General features: G+C 47.5%; 7 protein-coding genes across 7 annotated transcripts; 5 read left to right on the top strand and 2 right to left on the bottom strand.

Moving 5' to 3' along the window:
* Positions 1–428: 428 nt before the first annotated feature.
* On the top strand, positions 429–1,336 carry L203_101331 (uncharacterized protein; the record flags this gene model as incomplete). Its single annotated transcript, XM_066210773.1, has 4 exons — positions 429–460; positions 523–898; positions 1,006–1,053; positions 1,097–1,336. The coding sequence occupies 4 exons, from the start codon at positions 429–431 to the stop codon at positions 1,334–1,336; spliced, it is 696 nt and encodes a 231-aa protein (XP_066066870.1).
* Positions 1,337–1,402: 66 nt separating this feature from the next.
* On the bottom strand, positions 1,403–2,309 carry L203_101330 (uncharacterized protein; the record flags this gene model as incomplete). The annotated part of the gene is made up of 5 exons (XM_066210772.1): positions 1,403–1,917; positions 1,961–1,975; positions 2,019–2,132; positions 2,182–2,206; positions 2,256–2,309. 5 exons carry the CDS (start codon positions 2,307–2,309, stop codon positions 1,403–1,405), a joined length of 723 nt encoding a protein of 240 aa, XP_066066869.1.
* A 176-nt stretch (positions 2,310–2,485) lies between these two features.
* Positions 2,486–3,624, top strand: L203_101329 (uncharacterized protein; the record flags this gene model as incomplete). Its single annotated transcript, XM_066210771.1, has 6 exons — positions 2,486–2,801; positions 2,850–3,009; positions 3,055–3,179; positions 3,223–3,288; positions 3,335–3,468; positions 3,514–3,624. The coding sequence occupies 6 exons, from the start codon at positions 2,486–2,488 to the stop codon at positions 3,622–3,624; spliced, it is 912 nt and encodes a 303-aa protein (XP_066066868.1).
* A 1,654-nt stretch (positions 3,625–5,278) lies between these two features.
* L203_101328 (uncharacterized protein) lies at positions 5,279–7,882 on the top strand (the record flags this gene model as incomplete). The annotated part of the gene is made up of 5 exons (XM_066210770.1): positions 5,279–5,293; positions 5,575–5,714; positions 5,759–5,836; positions 5,880–5,963; positions 6,007–7,882. 5 exons carry the CDS (start codon positions 5,279–5,281, stop codon positions 7,880–7,882), a joined length of 2,193 nt encoding a protein of 730 aa, XP_066066867.1.
* A 466-nt stretch (positions 7,883–8,348) lies between these two features.
* On the bottom strand, positions 8,349–10,657 carry L203_101327 (uridine kinase; the record flags this gene model as incomplete). Its single annotated transcript, XM_066210769.1, has 13 exons — positions 8,349–8,386; positions 8,434–8,835; positions 8,891–9,290; positions 9,345–9,530; positions 9,579–9,644; positions 9,696–9,782; positions 9,828–9,887; positions 9,937–9,989; positions 10,038–10,065; positions 10,117–10,152; positions 10,216–10,253; positions 10,304–10,436; positions 10,493–10,657. 13 exons carry the CDS (start codon positions 10,655–10,657, stop codon positions 8,349–8,351), a joined length of 1,692 nt encoding a protein of 563 aa, XP_066066866.1.
* A 207-nt stretch (positions 10,658–10,864) lies between these two features.
* L203_101326 (uncharacterized protein) lies at positions 10,865–14,167 on the top strand (the record flags this gene model as incomplete). Its single annotated transcript, XM_066210768.1, has 5 exons — positions 10,865–11,051; positions 11,106–11,187; positions 11,242–12,439; positions 12,491–12,892; positions 12,953–14,167. 5 exons carry the CDS (start codon positions 10,865–10,867, stop codon positions 14,165–14,167), a joined length of 3,084 nt encoding a protein of 1,027 aa, XP_066066865.1.
* Positions 14,168–14,973: 806 nt separating this feature from the next.
* On the top strand, positions 14,974–17,053 carry L203_101325 (uncharacterized protein; the record flags this gene model as incomplete). Its single annotated transcript, XM_066210767.1, has 3 exons — positions 14,974–15,037; positions 16,883–16,980; positions 17,048–17,053. 3 exons carry the CDS (start codon positions 14,974–14,976, stop codon positions 17,051–17,053), a joined length of 168 nt encoding a protein of 55 aa, XP_066066864.1.
* Between the last annotated feature and the right edge of the window lie 47 nt (positions 17,054–17,100).

Here is a 17,100-nt window from a genome sequence, read left to right as displayed (position 1 = left end):
GGTCCTTGATTATTTGTTACCTACGTTTACATATAGCACCTTTTTTATTCCTTCTCGTTTTCAACTTGACTTTTAGGATCTTGGTGATTCTCTTTTTTATGTCTACTTTCTTTTTTACAGCTTGACCTGGAATGGTTGATTGCATATGGATCAAGATCATCATCTTTCTTGCTGGCTCTTTTGCCTTGATTGCATTCAAATATTTTCAAGGTTAATAGGTTCAAACTAGTCGTATATAAGTTACAACCTGCCGAATAGCAACGTCACTATTTTATTTTCAGACTTGTATTTTGGTGGCGCGTCCAAGATTAGAAAAAAAGGAAAAAAAGAATCTCAGCTCTCTTTTGAAAAGTCATTTATTCTTCAATAGTGTTGGATATCAACCACAACACAAAACATTCACAAATCCCAAGCCAGTAGGCAACGGAATGGTTCAAGTTTACAGAAAGACCCACGAATAGTGAGCATTTCAACTCATACTCAATATCATCTAGAGTTGCTAATATAGCCCATATTGGACAGTCCTGAGCCTACTCCGACCTCACTTTTGGCTTTCTTTCTCCGTTATCCCAACCCATTTGCTAGGCATGTCCTCTCAGTAGATGTGCTCGAAAGAAAGATTGACCTGGCAACGGGCAAAATCTACACAACACGATTGATTCTGAAAAGGGGTATCTTGCCAAAGTGGGCTACGAGATGGTTACCTAGTGGATCTGGAGGAAGAGGCCTAGATGCGTGGATATTAGAAGAGAGCGTTGTTGATCCTCCCGGCTGGGCAAGTGAGGAGGGTGAATATGGAAAACAGCCAAGATTACGGGTGCAGCAAGGAAATTTGAACCATCGCAAGTTGATGCATGTGGTCGAAGGAGGAGAACTACGGGCGGGTCCTAATGGGTTGGTAGATGTTGCTTTAAATGAGTCTGACAGGGTAGTACGACGTTGCATCATACAACGGCTGAAGTTCGATCGCATCTTGGAGGAACATGGTCAAACCTTTTACGGCAGAGAATAGAGTCTTATGGAGTAAACAAATTCGAAGGAAACTCTGAAACAGTACGTGTTGAGGCCGTTGGGCAGTGCTGATGGCGTGGAGCAGTCACACAAGGGCATGTCTCTTATTCTGAGTCTCTTACGCAACCGTCATCCTCTTCCAGAGACTGCCGAGTTTGAATTTTATCCACCCCCGCCGCCAGGCTTCAGCGAGAGTTGGAGAGATATACCTGAAGCTGCCAATGAAAAACTTAGGAAAGAAGAATCGCCAAAGAGTTTCTTTCTGTCTCCTAAAAGTTTGGCAGCGTGGGCAAGAGGGAAGCATGAGAATGGACAAGATAAATGACACGACTATGATGAGGTATATAAGATTGTTGTATGCATGTACTCGTACCAAACGCACTATCAATGCTCAAGGATTGATCGGTTTCTCGTTTGGTCTTTTTCGGGGCTGTAATCCTCCGTGGCCTATCTGTACGGGTTGTATGTCTTCTTTCCCAGTAGTAGATGTGGCTCTTCCCTCTGCTATCTGACTCTTCAACTCCTCCTCTGCCAACCTCCTCAATTCTTTGGCTGAAGCATTTTGGTTGACCTTCTTTCTTGGTGTTGGGTCATCGTAAAACGTCGATACAGGCTTGTGGTTTTGATCAACTTGCTGGGATGTGGGGACGCTGATCGGACGTGGGCTTTCCAAAGGCTTGATGAATTTCTCTGCTTGAGCTTTTCTTTCACCACTGATAGACGGCCCAGCGAGTTCCTTCACCTTGATTGGCTCAGATCCATCTGGAAGAAGGTATCCCTGTCTTATACGTTCCTCTCTCTCACGAGCTTCTATAGCGGCCACTCTTGGTAAAAGGCTAACCTGACGTTGATGATCATGTTCCAACTCCTGTAGACTTGGTGGATGAGTACGGGTATGGGCGAGCCCTAGCATCATCAGTTTGACCTGCAGCGATAGCTGCCAGCTTACAGGCTTCCCATTGTACTTTTACAATCAGTCCAATCATTAACTAATAATAATTACTCACCTGGTGGTTTCAAATCTGCGCGAACGTACTCGGAAACGTCTCGATCGACCGAGTATTCTACATATCTCTTTCTTCGTCCTCCCATGGGGTGATTTATCTCAAAATACTTGTTTCCTGATATATGTCAGTCGCAGAGCATAGAGCTAGATGCGCAAAGAGTAACCTTGCAAATCATAACCAACCAATCCCTACAGCAAAAGTCAGTCCCATCTAGGGAAACAATACACACCAACTTGCTTTTGGTTTCCTAAATGGAATGACCTTTCTGATAGCCTTGAATATAGCACTCATGGCTATAAAAGTTTATAACTTATTTAGAAAGACAAGATGATAACAGAAAAATGAATTAAGGTGGAGGTGCAGACACCTGACGTGGAATATATTTCCTTACACAGCCTGTCACTACTTTTATTCCTTTATTTCTTTCAACAGCTGTCAACTTTCAACTATTCAAAAGAAAAATCAAAATGGCTCGCAATAATGATCCATTTGCAGACAGTACTGCACCTGCACATGCAACGCTCGACACTGATCCATTCGCAGATATGAACGAGGATCCATTTGCAAAACCTGGGAAATCCCCAGTCTCTTTTGGCGGAACGGGTGAATCAGCGACCAACGTGTATGGCAACTATGGATATGGAGGAGGATATGCTGGCCAGCAAGGGACAAACAATAAGGAAGATGACCTACGAAGAAGAGAGGAAGAACTAAACAGAAGAGAGGAAGACTTTGCGAGAAGGCAGCGGGAAGCTGGAACTTACATTAACAATTGGCCACCCTGTTGGTCTCTTTGCATTGGCGTCGAATTTCAAGACTGACATGGTGCAGTTTATCCTTTTGTTCATTATGACCCGGGTGTCATCCAAGATTCGGCCAAGAGGCAGACGATCAAACTCATAGGATACGTTTGGTATGCCCTTGTTGCAACACTCATCTTGAATTTGCTTGGATGCATCTTTTTGTTGATTTCGGGAGCTGCAGATGGAGGGTAGGTTCAACTTTTGTGGTGGATACTTGACTAAACCTAGGCCAGTGCCGATATGGCTAGCTCAGCTAGTTATTTGGTGTTTATCACGCTCGCATCGTTTGTCACCTGGTTCCGCCCTATATATTTGGGTTACCTGAGGGATGAAGGCAAGGCTATGGCGCTCTTCTTTTGTGAGTCTCAACGACATCGTGCCAATGAGAGCTGACCTGTCAGACATTTACTTTATCTTTTGTGGTTGCCATCTTCTCTATTCCATCTATATGTTTGTTGGAATTCCTTGTAGGTGTGACGGATGTATCAGTGACGATGTTAACATGGCTGCTAGCGACAGGATCTGCGGGATTGATCAACACTATAAGCATGTTTTCCCAGGGCCACATTCTTGCTGCCGTTTTTGGCATAATCAGTAGTGTTGGGTGGGCTTGTCAAGTCCTCGGTGGAGGTTTCTTATACAAACGCGTTCGTCATGATGAATCTACTCAACAAACTGCTTACCTCTGATAGGTCTGGGATTTCAAGAATGGCAATTCCGATATCAGCATGCAAAATGCCACCGACTCGCTCAAAACGAACTCCATCAAGACGATTGTGCTCCATCAGAGCCGACTGTCATGAGTATTTCAGAAGCAGACGTTTTGATCTTGACGTGGCGACAGAAGCTCTCTGGATATCCATAGAAGGATGTATGGAACTGTTTATGCCGAGCAGCCATGACTTGGTGAATGTTTCAAAAGCTAACCATGTACTCAAGCCAACACTCTCCGCCGCTGCGTTTCCTATACTCACCACTCAACCCTCTGAGCCCCAGATACGTAAACGACGGCCATCCCTCCGACAACCACTCCTCAACTTCGCTGCTAGTATATGCCAAAATACACCTCCACCTACCGTAAAAATCATTTCCAAAATCTAAAATCATTCGCCCCAGACAGATTCGAACCCAAGCCGGCACCATCTTTCCTTAAAACCCAAATCACGCCCCACACCCAAAACGGCCAGAATCGCTATCAGCCCAGGGACCCTTCTGTCACAGCCTGTCACATCCCAAAGGCACCGCCCCACGTGGCATCCCACTAACGAAGCCCTTACACTATCTCTCATTTGCGATGCGCCCCACAAACGGTACCCGAACCATCGATCGGCAAACGGTCGTGCCCGCTCACGGCCTCTCGCGTCAGTGCGTGTTAATTGACAGAAGCGGATCAGGGTCAGGCACGTCCCAAATCACCTCCTTTGGCGAACGTTTTGGGATTACCATAATAAAAGTCACAAGTATCCGAGCCGGTGTGCCCCGTGGCGTCGCGTTTCAGGTTATTCATTACTCCTAGCACCTTTTGGTAACCCCTGAATCCCTGCCGAACCTATCGCCTCGCGCCTATTCCGAAACCCGACCAGCACTCAACGAGAGGGATTGTGTTCCGATGGATTCCATCGGTCCTTCCCTCCTGCGCCTTTAGCACTGGATAGGATGGACCCAAGGACCTGTTGTTGTGTAGTGGCAGCGGGTGTCTACAAAATGGCGAGGCACGCCAATAGTCGTTATCTCTGGTTGGCTTACAGCATGCCCTTTAATCAAAGGCATTGCTCTCCACACGGTGGACCAAACAAGAGACTGATATTAAGAGAATGTTTTTGCGCTGTCCCTCGACGATTCCATCTCTCTTTCTCTCTTGCGCATTGACCCTACGCCTGTGCGACGGCACGTCCCACGTTCATTCTCCATCACGGTTCTCGCGACACTGGCTTATCTGACCCTCCCTTTTCTCGGCACACCCATGTGAGTGATTTGCTCCAGTTAGGCGCGCTGCCCTCCGACATTGCATCCGAGGGGAGGCCTTTGGCCTTACGCCCCTCCTGATGCGACGGTGCTGCGGCCCCGGGTGCCTTTCTACGTTACCAAGTAGTCAGTTAGGCGTGACACGGTGGCAGCTGTCACGTTAATTCCGCCGCAAGTGGCACGGCCGGCATCAGTGGCGGTGGGTGCTGACGGTGATAGTCTTTTCTTTTTATTTTGCCACTTTCCTCCTATCATTACTCTCCGCCACGTGGCTATATCGACAACCTCTGGCGCATTAGAAAAAAAATTATTCGCGTTCTCTCATCTCTCTCTTATCTCGACATTCTTCTTGGAGGAAATTGGCCTCCACGAGGTAGAGCAAGTTGTAGTTACAATTACAACTGGCGTGTTGGATTGAACCTGCCAGCGGAGTAGGCCTAATCGCGTATAAGTTAGTTGCGAGTCGGTATAGGGTTAAAAAAAAGTTGGAGGATGGATGTGTTGGACGTGAGTGAGATTTTTGCTCCACATTCTTTTTTTTCTTTTTTCCTTTTCAATTTCTTTTTGCTTTTTTTTTTTGTTTTTTTCGCCACCCAACTTTTTCGCTCTTTACTTTTGTTTTGTGGGAGAGCTGACGTGTGGTGCTGCCACCTTGTTCTTCTACACTTCCTGTCGCTATTTTTTCTCTCGCCATGGACGGTTCACCTTTGTCACATCGACGCTCTCACTCGCCTGGACGCGACGACGGGTTGGACGCGTCAACGCGATGGGTGGACGTGTTTACACAGTTGGTCAACGACCATAACCATGTCGGTGCCGGACTGGGTACCCAGTCGCGGCCGTACGTTTGCTCGTTTGGGGCTTGCGATAAGGCGTTTGCGCGGAAGAGTGATTTGGCGAGGCATTTCAAGATACACACGAATGATAGGTGGGTCGGGTGGTTGGAGCGGTACGGAAGCTGATGCGCTGTAGGGCATTCGTTTGCACCTATCGGGGTTGTGGCAAGTCGTTCATCCAGCGTTCGGCTTTGACGGTCCATTATCGTGTACAGTGAGTAGCTGTGGTGCTTGGGGACAGGGCTGACGGAGGGTAGCACGGGAGAGAGACCGCATCACTGTGAGACTTGCAACAAGGCGTTTGCTGACTCGAGTTCCCTGGCAAGACACCGACGTATCCAGTAGGTTGTCTCGGTGAACGAGGATGAGGCTGACGCGATGTAGCACCGGAAAACGTCCATACACTTGTCATGCACCTGGATGTGGGAAGCCGTTTGCTCGGCGTAATACACTTTTGAAACACTTTAAACGTCAGCATCCGGATATGCCGCCTCCGTCAACGAGTGCCCAACGGCCGAGTATCCATGTGCCGGTCGGAAGCAGCCTCTCTCGAGCATCTTCCGGCTCGTTTCTTTCGCAGAGCTCGGTCAATGGGGATGCGTATTCGACGAGTCCGTCTAGCATGGGTGCTCATGGCTTTCCATCTCACACACCAGAAGGCTCGGCTTATCCCTTCCACAGTGGTTTTCCTGGGCAGGTTCTTGGACCCCCCGGGAGCCAGCAGCCCATCATCTTTCAGGGAACAGGCGGCGTTCGACCTCACTTCCATCAGTCTCCGATTCACTCTGGCTCCGCGACGCTCACCCCCATCTCGAGTACTGGCGCTACCTTTGCAAACGGGCCGGGGCCACAGACGCCAGCTAGTCCAAACGCGGGGAGAAGCAAGTATCCGTCGATTCACACCCATAATCTCGCTCCAGGCCAATATCCAAGTCCTCTTTCGGCTTATCCACATGCCGGCTACCCACTTACGCGCTTCCCTGGCGAAGGAGGAGTGATGTGGAACAGATCTCTCTCTGTTCCCGGCGAACCACGGTTTCATTCGGCTCATGAGGCGTCGCAGTGGAGTGGCGGAAATGTCGGTGGTGGATTCCACGCTTCGCAGCTTTCTGTTCCCCACACCCCGACTCATCTTACCTACCCTTACCATATGCCTCCGCCTCAAAAGTCTGCGACCCAGCCTGTGCCATCGGCTAGATCTCACCAATCGTCCTTGTCTGATGATGAGGGCGATGAGCCTCTTGTTTCCGTTTCTGAAGCACCTCCGACCTTTACCCTGCAGCCTCCTCAAGGCATGTCAGTACCCATGACGAGTATCGGTCACAACATGAATCTTCCGACGAGTGGCTCTCAAATGGTTATGTCTCATTCTTACAATAATGGCCGATTGCATAGCGCGCCTCCCTCAATTCATCGCTTCAATTCAATGCCATCGGTTCCGACAATACATTCTTGGGACAACGTAGAGAATACATACCAAAGCCACAGTGTTGGTAGCGCCAAGAGCGCCGACGAAGAGTGGGAAGAGTTGGAAAAGGAGATGATCAGTCGAGAAGCTTCGGTTGGTGTTGACAAGGAAACAACACCTTCGACAGAAGAGCGAAAGACACCCAAGGATAACGAATCCATAAATCACTGGGGTCAACCTATCGAGTTCCCAGCCCATCCGGATGGCGAACATCGCAAGCATGCCTTTTCTGATGGTACGACCGCTATGCCCACACTAGTCAACTCTATGCACAGCGCTCCCAATGGCACTCTTCCTCCTGTTCACGTTTTTTCTGGTCAACAACGTCCCATGTCGCTGACCCCTATCAACCCTAGCCACATGTATGCTACACCCATGACGCCTGCTCAAGCATGGAACGATCACTTTAGAGCTCCTGCTATGTTGGGTCGAGGTTGGCCATCACAACACAGTCCGTTAGGAAAAGAGAACAGTGGCGACGATTCGGCTGATAGCATCACCCTGACTACGCCTAAAGATTGGGCAAACCGCAAAGAGAGTCAGTCGGTAACTGCAGTCGGATTAGGCATTGCCAACGTTCACTTTGGTGAACCGCCAGGAATTGTCAAGGACAGTGACGAAGTTTTGAACGAATACATGACTGAGGAGAGTGAGGAAGATATCCAGGAAGAAGATGATGACAGTGATGAAGAGTTTGTTCTTGGCAGGAAGCCTAGGAGGAGTGCCAAAAAGGTTGGAGTCGCTAAAAAATCTCGTGGGGTCAAGGGAATAGCAAAAAGAAGGCGAGCGTAAGGATCAAGATACCCCACGTCGTGCTTCCCGACTGTCATCCCTACCTATATCACCGTGTTCATTTACATTACGAACAAAAGAGAAAAAGAAGTAAAAGGTCGTTGGCTTTTTCCATTTGGTTATTGCGTCTTTAATGTTTTTATTTATACATTTTCCATCTTTATATCATTTCAGCACCTTCAACAAATCACGCATCAGTTATCAATTCCGCATCAAAAGTTCGCTTTCTTATCCTTTTGCATCCCATCTTATCATGCTTTATATATGATTTTTCTTTCTTTTTCCGTGTGTATGCGATCTTTTCTCTCTTAACGAGATGTTTATGTTATGTTTCTATACGATCTCTCTGTTATCTTAGGTTTGCAGACAATTTGAAAGCATGCATCATGAGTTTAGCTGTGCATGGTTGCGTTTGGCTATATAAATCTATAAACAGAGTTATGTTGGCACGTTGCAATTGAAATGGTTATACAAGATAGTATCGATCTCCTACATGGCCCATACCTTGGATTCTACTATCAGTTCTTGCTTATTTTATCAAGCAAACTCACCAGGTGAAATAACCCATGCACTTTTCTCGCCTACAAGCTCTTCCCCTTGCTTTTTCAGTAAAGTCAACTCTTTCGCAGCCTTGTTGACTGGAATCCTGGATTGATCCTCAATCAATTCTTGATCCGTTTCGAGTTCATCCCCTATACCCTCTTCACTCGTCCTCACACCATTCACATACCGTACTGCAAAATCGCCTTCGCCCGCCGCTTCACCCACAAGGTTATCGAAATGATATGCAAAACGCAGTTCATCGAGACCTGGGTCAATAGCTGCAGTGACGATATGGATGCGAGGGAAGGCGCGGAGAACGGAATGAGAGGCAGGTCGAGAGATGAGATATGTCAGGAAGACGATGTGTTCTTGAGGAATCCCGTGGTCAAGGAGGACTCTGATGGCCATCACTGCAAGCAACGCATATTCAATCTCTTGAGCTTGAAGAGAAAAGGAGAGACCTACTAGCTGCAGCCCCCGTGCCCATTTGAGAATCCAAAAGCAGACACCTTACAGCACCACTAGTCTTGCGTGACCTAATGCAATGGGGTAAATCACTCTTGAGCAATAACGGTTCGCCCGTTCTGGGATTAGATTGGATAAGGATACCGCCAATAGGTACATCCCGAATGACGCGCCGTAGACCTTGAGAGAAGGGCCCACCTGAACGAAGGATGGAGATGCCAACAAGATCCTTGGTCTGTTCTAAGCCTTGGTAGACGTTCTTTTGAGGAGTACGGATGGTCTTGGGCTGACAGGGGATAAGGGCAAGCGCTGTCTCAACAATGATGGTCGACACACGATCAATGTGAAAAATGAATTCCTCTCGAGAAGTAGTCTTGTCACGAAGGATTGTCATTATGCCCTACGTTGTCGAATAAACGCTTGCAACGACTAATAAGGAATTAGAGAATCTTACGCGGAGTTGATTGGTTTGATCAAGTAGAATAATCTGCTTGTCGAGCTTTTCAGCACCTTCAGAGGGTACATCATCGCCCATGTGAGCCAGAATTTGACGGAATTGGATGGAGCGAGTTTCAAGTTGACGCTTGACATGAGTCACGAGCAATTCTATAGCTAGGTGGTTTGAAGAGCCGGGGACAATCTGGCAAACAGTTGGCTCATTTAGAGAAAGCAGCCTAAACAGACTCACAATGTCGGCATATCGAGAAGATGGGTAAACAAAGTTATCATAGCTACTCTTGACAAATCGCAGATACTGTGTCAACCATTAACACAAGCATCAGAAAATCGTCAACCAGAAGCATACTTGATCCAAGATACCATCGACATCGCGGCCTCTTTCTTTGATATCTCGTTTGATTCGCCTCGCAAGCATCATATCAGAATCACAGTTCTAAAAACCAGTTAAGCTTCTCGCCTTTTCTGCTTCAAAACTTACAACGAAAACTTTGAGATCGTATAAATCTCGAAGTTCAGGTGATTGGAGAGCCATAATGCCCTCACTGAGGTAGGATGAGTCACACACAGAACGAAAAGTTGATAGCAACTTGCACGATAATTACGCTGGCGCCATAGATGTAGTTTGTCTCTGGCATTCGCTCTACCTATCGTTTTAGGGCGCATATCAAGGGCATTTATGGGCACTGACGGTGATGGACAAAAGAGTAAACGGGTATCTATAACTTTTATCAGCTCGTCGTTACCTATCAAATAAACTCAGTGTGTACCTCGGTAGCCTTTCCATCTTTGAGGTCGCGCAAACACTATACAATGTCAACCGACGACATCTTGCCTCTATTGCTGGCGTGCTTCTACCACAGGCTTACTTGAGCAAACAGAGTCGTGTCAATGGCATTTGGATGATCTGACCAAATAATATGAGCTGACGAGTCTTTTCTGCACTATTGACCTTACCCAAATCGAAATTGTTTTGGAAAGCAAGCTTAATCTCTTCTTCGGTGTGCGCTTTGTAGAATGAATCTTGAGAAAGGATCAATACTGTGGGTATCCAGTCCAACGCCGAGAGTATCGCTCTCGCAACCGAAGTCTAAGTCATCGAGTCAGTGATTTGCAAGCCCTCAAAGCAAACATCAAAGCAAACACCTTCCCAGAAGCACTTCCACCGGCAATACCAATAACATATGCCTCTACGTTCTTTCCATCTGGGCCATACCAAGGAGCGCGTCCATGAGATATAAGGACTTGGTTCTTGTCTTGCTGCCTCAGTATTGCTCTTTGAAGCTTTGTATGTCTTTCTTGTGGTTTCATGCTGATATCAAGTTTGATTTCTTTACATTTAAATAGAAAGCTTGAAATATAGATTCAATGTCGAGCCAAACAAATCAATCGCCTCCACATCTCTTGCGCTATTACGTAAAGTTATGCCGCCTGGCCTTCATTGATCTCGCATTCAATTTAGATCCTGCAAAGAGACTTGTAACAAGTTATAAGAAATATAAGAGAATTTTCAGAAAGATGGCGTTTCAGTCGCCTCTTATAGCTATTCCGAAGAAGACTACTGAAGATGTTGACTGGGCGACGCCCATACGCCACATTATCGCTGCTTCCTATGGTGAAGATCCAAACACCTATACAGAGGAAGTTAGTGTTTTGCAGAGATGTAGACAGGATGCTGTGAAGGGGGCAGGGAGTGACTCTACAGGTATGGTTATTTGATATGAGCAGACGATAAAGCTGAGACGGAATGGCGCCGTAGCAAGGGATCTCCTTTACAAATATTTTGGACAGTTGGAACTCTTGGAGCTGAGATTTGCAGAAGTAAAGGTGTCGTTCTCTTGGTGCAGCTGACGGCTCTTCTCTTGTTGACTTATACTGACACGATGGCTATAAAGGATTGACGCATTCACCTCTAAAACGACAACTCAAACTTCCCTCGCTTTTGAAAAGGCCTCCATCATCCACCTCATCTCTTCAATTCTTTCCTCCTTGGCTCAGTCCTCTTCGAGATCGGACTCTGAAGGTCTGAAAAGGGCATACTACCACACTCGTGCTGCTGCAGGAATGTTGACCTATATCAACGAGAATTTTCTTCATGCGCCATCAACCGACTTGAGCAGAGAAGTCATCCATTTCCTTATTGGTATCATGATGGCCCAGGCCACGGAGATCTTTACTGAAAAACTTGTAGATGAAAAGAAATCTCCTGCACTAGTAGCAAGATCCGCCAATCAAACAGGGATGTTGTACAACACTGTTGTGGATGAGATGAAGGATTTCCAGGGCAAGGGTGTGTTTGACCGCAATTGGTTATACGTTCTTCAAATCAAATCCAAACTTTTTAGTAGCTTGGCGCAGTACTACAAGGGCACAGCTGAAATTGCTGCTGGTAAACATGGCCCGGGTTTGGTACGACTGAGAATAGCCGATACTCTTGTTCAAGATGTACAAAAGCAGTCGTCCTCATTCATCTATACATTCACTCCTGCTTCAACTCCTTCACTACCCAGCGATACCGCTACGAGTTTACATGAAATCGTCAAAGCACATGTAACAATATGCAGAGAGGCAAAAGATCAAGCTACCAAGGATAATGATCTTATATATCACGAAGTCCTCCCTTCTGAGGCGTCTCTTCCGGCCATAGAAAAGCTCCCGCCGGCAGCTCCAATCACTATCCAAGAAGTATATGGCAATCCAGACGTTGCAAAACTAATAGGCCCTGATATTTTCATCAGGCTTGTGCCATTGGCTGTGCATGAGTCTGCCTCTGTGTATTCGGAAGAAAAGGCAAAGCTTGCGAGGACAGAGGTTGAACGAACAGAAATGTCTGAGGTAGAGATAAAAACAGGGCTAGAGCATCTTCATCTTCCGGAAGAAATAAACAGATGGCGTAAAGTTCTAGAAGACGATTCGGATAGTGAAATCAACTTAAGTACAAAATTGAGAAGCTTGGTGGACAGTACAAGGGATGCAAATGAAGTTGAAAGAAACCTGGGAAGGTTGGCAGCTGAGCGAGAAGGATGCGAAAGAGGATTTCGAGAATTGAGCGTTAGGCTTGACAACGAAAGTCTGGAGTGCGAAAAGACCCGAGTGAGTGTCTACATGTTTACACACTTGTCCACAGCTCACACTTGTGATCAGGCAAAATACGCTCCTCAATTTACTCAATCCCCGTCTGGCCCACAAACATCCAATTTGAGATCAAATATTGCCGCCAATTTATCCGCTCTTTCATCGGCAGCGTCCTCTGATTCTCACCTTCAAACGCTCTGGCAATCAATACATCCGTCTATTGCTCTCTTATCTTCTGGAATATCTAACATTGAGCGTGCTGCTCGAGTTGCAGCAGATGGCGTGGAAAAAAAGGAAAACCCGGTAATGAGCCTGTTAGACATTGATGAAGACCTGGGTCAGAAGAAATCATTGGGCGAAGGGGAGAGGGAGGCTTTGAAAAGGGCTGTTCAAGAAGGAGGCGACAAGCTTGAGCGATTGAGCAAAATTCGAAAGGAGAGAGACGAAGTGCTCAAAGATCTCAAGGAAAAAGTGAGTCTTGCGTGTGATATCTGCTATCTACAGTTTTGACTAAACATCTACCTCTTATAGATCCAAAACGATGATGTATCCAACTTACTGTTGTTGAATCGTAGAGCTCAAAATGTTGAGCCTCAACTCTTTGCATCGGAACTGGAAAAGTTCCGTCCATACCAAACCCGTCTCGCCTCCGCCATAGCCACTTCAAAATCAGTACTCCAAGAGCTGGAAATGCTTGTCGCGCAAGTGCAAAAGGGCCGAGGTATTAAAGAAATCTTCCGCAGTGAGCGTCAGAAAGTTGAGAGGGTTAAGAATTGGGAACAAGACTTGATTGAAGCAGGAAAGAGTTTTGCTGAGATAAGAGCAGGTCTCAGTAAGGGACTCGGATACTATGATTCTTTGAAAGGAGTCATGGAGGATTTGAAAAGAGAAGTTAATGGATTCGTCGTCACCAGAGAACAGGAGAGAGCCAAATTAATAGGGGAGATAGAGATGAGGCAGCGTCTTGGGGCTTCTTCATTAGGAGCAAACACAAGTAGCCGCGGTTTAGAAGATCGGTTAGCAGCTTTGAAGATGGATGCACCTGCTCCACCTCCACCTCCTCGACTCTCAGCAATGTCGGCAACGCCCAGCTTACCTTCTCCTGCACAGACTCAAGGGATGACACCCCTCTATCCTCCTCCTCCTCCTACAAAGTCACAAAATGCTAATCCCTATGATTTTGCAAGTCTTTCTGGATTTACTGCCTTTTCTCCTCCTTTGCCTGCCAGTCCTCCCCTTCAGAATCAGCTCTCTCGAGGACAAGGGTCTTATGGCGGCTCATACAGTCCATTTCCTACATCGAATACAACGCAACCTCTCCCACCTCTTGGACAAAGTACAAGCCCATATCCTCCACCCCCGCCTTCAAGACCAACGCCTCAGGCCTATGGTTCGTACACTAACCCATCTCAACCGTCATCTCTGCCGAGCTATCCTTTGCCGCCGACACAACCCTCATACAATGCTTTTACAGCGCAGCCTTCGTATCATGGACAGGTGTATGGACAACAGGGTTTCAACCAGACATCTCAGATACAAGCCCAAGGCTACTACCCTTCGCCGCCTAGCCGACCAACTATTGCATCTCCAGTCGAACCCCAGACACATCCCGCTTATCAGCATCCTACGGGCTATCAAGTCTCGCCTGCTCCACAACAGCCACAGGGATCTCAACAAGGACAAGGACACAACTATACGCAGTATGGGTATCAGCATGGTCAAGGAGGGTACGGACAATACCGTTAGGTGCCTTGGACATGAAAATATGCATACATGAAGACGAAAGATTGATCACAGTTTAAGATCTACGTCTGGACGGAAGGAGAGCTGACTGTGTATACTAATACAACACCCAATAGCAAAAATAAGCCCTTACAATCGTGCCGGTGGCTTCTACCACCCAAGCCCCTCGGAGAAAGAACATGCGGATTGATCCATATCCTCCCTGTTCCCGTCAAACATGAACATGGTAAAGATTCCAACAAGAGTCCAAACAGCCGGTGCCTTCAACTTGATACTCCACAGTTGTCTTTACGCACTCGGACATGAGCCCAATCTGACCAAAAGCGAGATGATAAAACGTTCAACCTCTGTCAACACCCCCTTAAATACACAAGCACTCACCATTCCCAAAATCAAAAGAGGAATTCTCTTTGAGTGAACCAAAGTAATTCCTTTAGACTTGTAGTTTGGCCAAAGGACCCTTTGGCATTTAACCAGGAAGGATTGTTTGGTTCCTTGTATATTGAATGAACCAAGTGGCCCAAAAAAAAAGAAAGACGGAAAAGGATATACACTCCACTTGGAATGAATGGAACCATGCTCTTGGTAATGTGTGCAGCCGACAGGAGGCCTTTCAATTCCGCTTTCCCCTCGCTCTCCCAATCCAGCTGATTGAATGCCGATGCAACGACTTTGAAACTGCGGCCGAATTAAGCAAGCTGGTTTCTGGCAAAAGCGGTATAAGAGATGGAGCATAGGCGTTCCCTTTGTTCCCACCCACACTGATCGTATATCCATTCTCTTGAGATTAATCCTCGACACATTCCAAGATGCAAGACTTTTGGATGGCCAATGGCTTTGTGAGCACACCCGAGGCGGTGAAAGACGGTCGTCGTGAGTGATTATCGTTTTGAAAAAGGAAACGAGTTGAACGTTTGCAGAGGATTACTTCAACCCCACCACTCCCCGTACGACCCATGTCCACCCTCAACCGTTCCACACTCCTTCTCCCTATTCGCTCCGCACCCAACGCTCCTCTTCTTCTCTCTCCTGGACTACTGTGAGGTCCGACACCAACTCGTTATGTGACTTTTCCGACGAAGCCTCCATCTCCACCTTTTCTACCAGCGTCTCTCCCAACAGCCTCCTGAGTGGACGAACAGGGAGCAGCCGGAAGGCTCCTGCGCGGATGCCAAGTCTGTCCATCGATCCAAGGCTGTTTGCTCCCCAGACCAAGCACGACCAAGACGATGAAGAGATGCTGGAGACTGCCAGGCCCAAAAACCCAAAGAAAGAGGATAAAGTTGTTGGCAGCCCCAAAAGGGGTGGCAAAGAGGATGGCAAGAAGAAGGCCAGCCACGCTCGTAAGCAAACTGCCGACCATATTCCTCGGCCGAGAAACGCCTTTATCCTATTTCGAAAGCACGTTGTTGACTCGAAGCTCATCCCGGCCTCTGTCGAGGTCCGACATCAGAACGTCAGCATCATTACAGCCAAGATGTGGAGTGAGGTAGGTAAAAAGAGTCGACAACGTCTAGCTGACATCCTCTCAGGCTGACCCCCAGACCAAGGCCCACTTCAACGAGCTTGCCCGAATTGAAAAGGAAGAGCACATGAAAAAGTACCCTGGGTACAGATACCAGCCCGTCTACCGACGAACAAATGTTATCCGCCGCCGCGTTCGCAAGGACGAGGCTGAGGAGGAGAAATGCAAGAGTGTTGCCGAGTTGTTGATGAAGGGCAAGAGCGGCCAGGCGCTCGAAGCTGAGATCAAGGATAAGATTACGGAGGAGCCCAAGGCCAAGTAAGTTGCTGCTGAGAATGAGATGTTGACTAACGATCCCAGGTACCATCGAAAGAGTAGCGGTGCTTGTGAGCTCTCCAAGGGTGCTCTCCGAGCTCTGCGTGCCCAGGCGAGACAGAGACAGCAAAGTTCGGACTGGTCAGACATTTCCCGTGCTACTTCTGTCGACCTTGACGGCAAGAGCGCGGCAACGAGTCGGCTGGGTGGTGTTACCTCGTCTCCAGAACCCGCTGGGTTTGCCTTTCCACATCTATCCAATGGCATCGCCTACCCCGACATACATTGTGGCCTATCCATGACTGACGATGGCCAAACGTTCGTCTATCCCACTCACAGCCAGGACGTCTTTCACCCGTCCATGGGTCAGGCTTCAACCTCAGAGCCACTTCCATCCCAACAGCTGCTCTACCCCCAGCCTCGATCCCAGTTTGAGCTTTCCCTACCCGACCAAACATCCAGCGACTTTTACTCTCACCACGCCATCCCATTTCCCCTCTCAGATGGTCCATTCGTTTTCCCAGCACAGGATGGTGTCTCCAACGACAGATTCTTTTATGATCCATCGGCGGACCATCCTCCCATGTCTGCTCGTTGGGACAAGGGCCATCTCCTTCCTCCTTCCAGCGAGGTTCCACTGGAGGGCTTGCCGTTTGACGATGGGTTTACCATAGGAGAGTTTGACGCTGCCTTGGCCCATGCTGATGATATGATTGCGGGTGTATGGTGAAGTTGGAGTTGAATGTGTTTGTGTTGTAAAGTTAAGAGTAGATATCTTTTTATGCATTGCATTGATGTTGGGTTGTGACGGCGGCATATGCCGCCTCCATTGTTATGACGTTAGTTAAATGGACATGCACAGCAACAACTTTTTTCTTTTCATCTTTTCTTTTCATCTTATATTTCCATCTTCTTTTTTATTTAGTTTTCCACATTAGAAATCGCCAATCGCCCTTCGCAAGCCTGGAATACGACTCGTAAACCGCCAGATCAGCAAAGAGACCTGCGTCTAGACACTATCTCGTCGAAATTGGCGGTGAGTCTTGTCATGAAACAGCTGCAGCGTGCTTATGCCGTTGGGTATTCGCTAACGCAATTGCAAGTTGTAACGTGCACGTTGACAGTTTGGCAACAATAACTTGGCGTGTTTTTCTTC

Source organism: Cryptococcus depauperatus, chromosome 2 (genome assembly GCF_001720195.1).
Source record: "Cryptococcus depauperatus CBS 7841 chromosome 2, complete sequence".
In the NCBI taxonomy this organism is placed as follows: Eukaryota; Fungi; Basidiomycota; class Tremellomycetes; order Tremellales; family Cryptococcaceae; genus Cryptococcus; species Cryptococcus depauperatus.
This window is presented reverse-complemented; position numbering and strand designations above follow the sequence as displayed.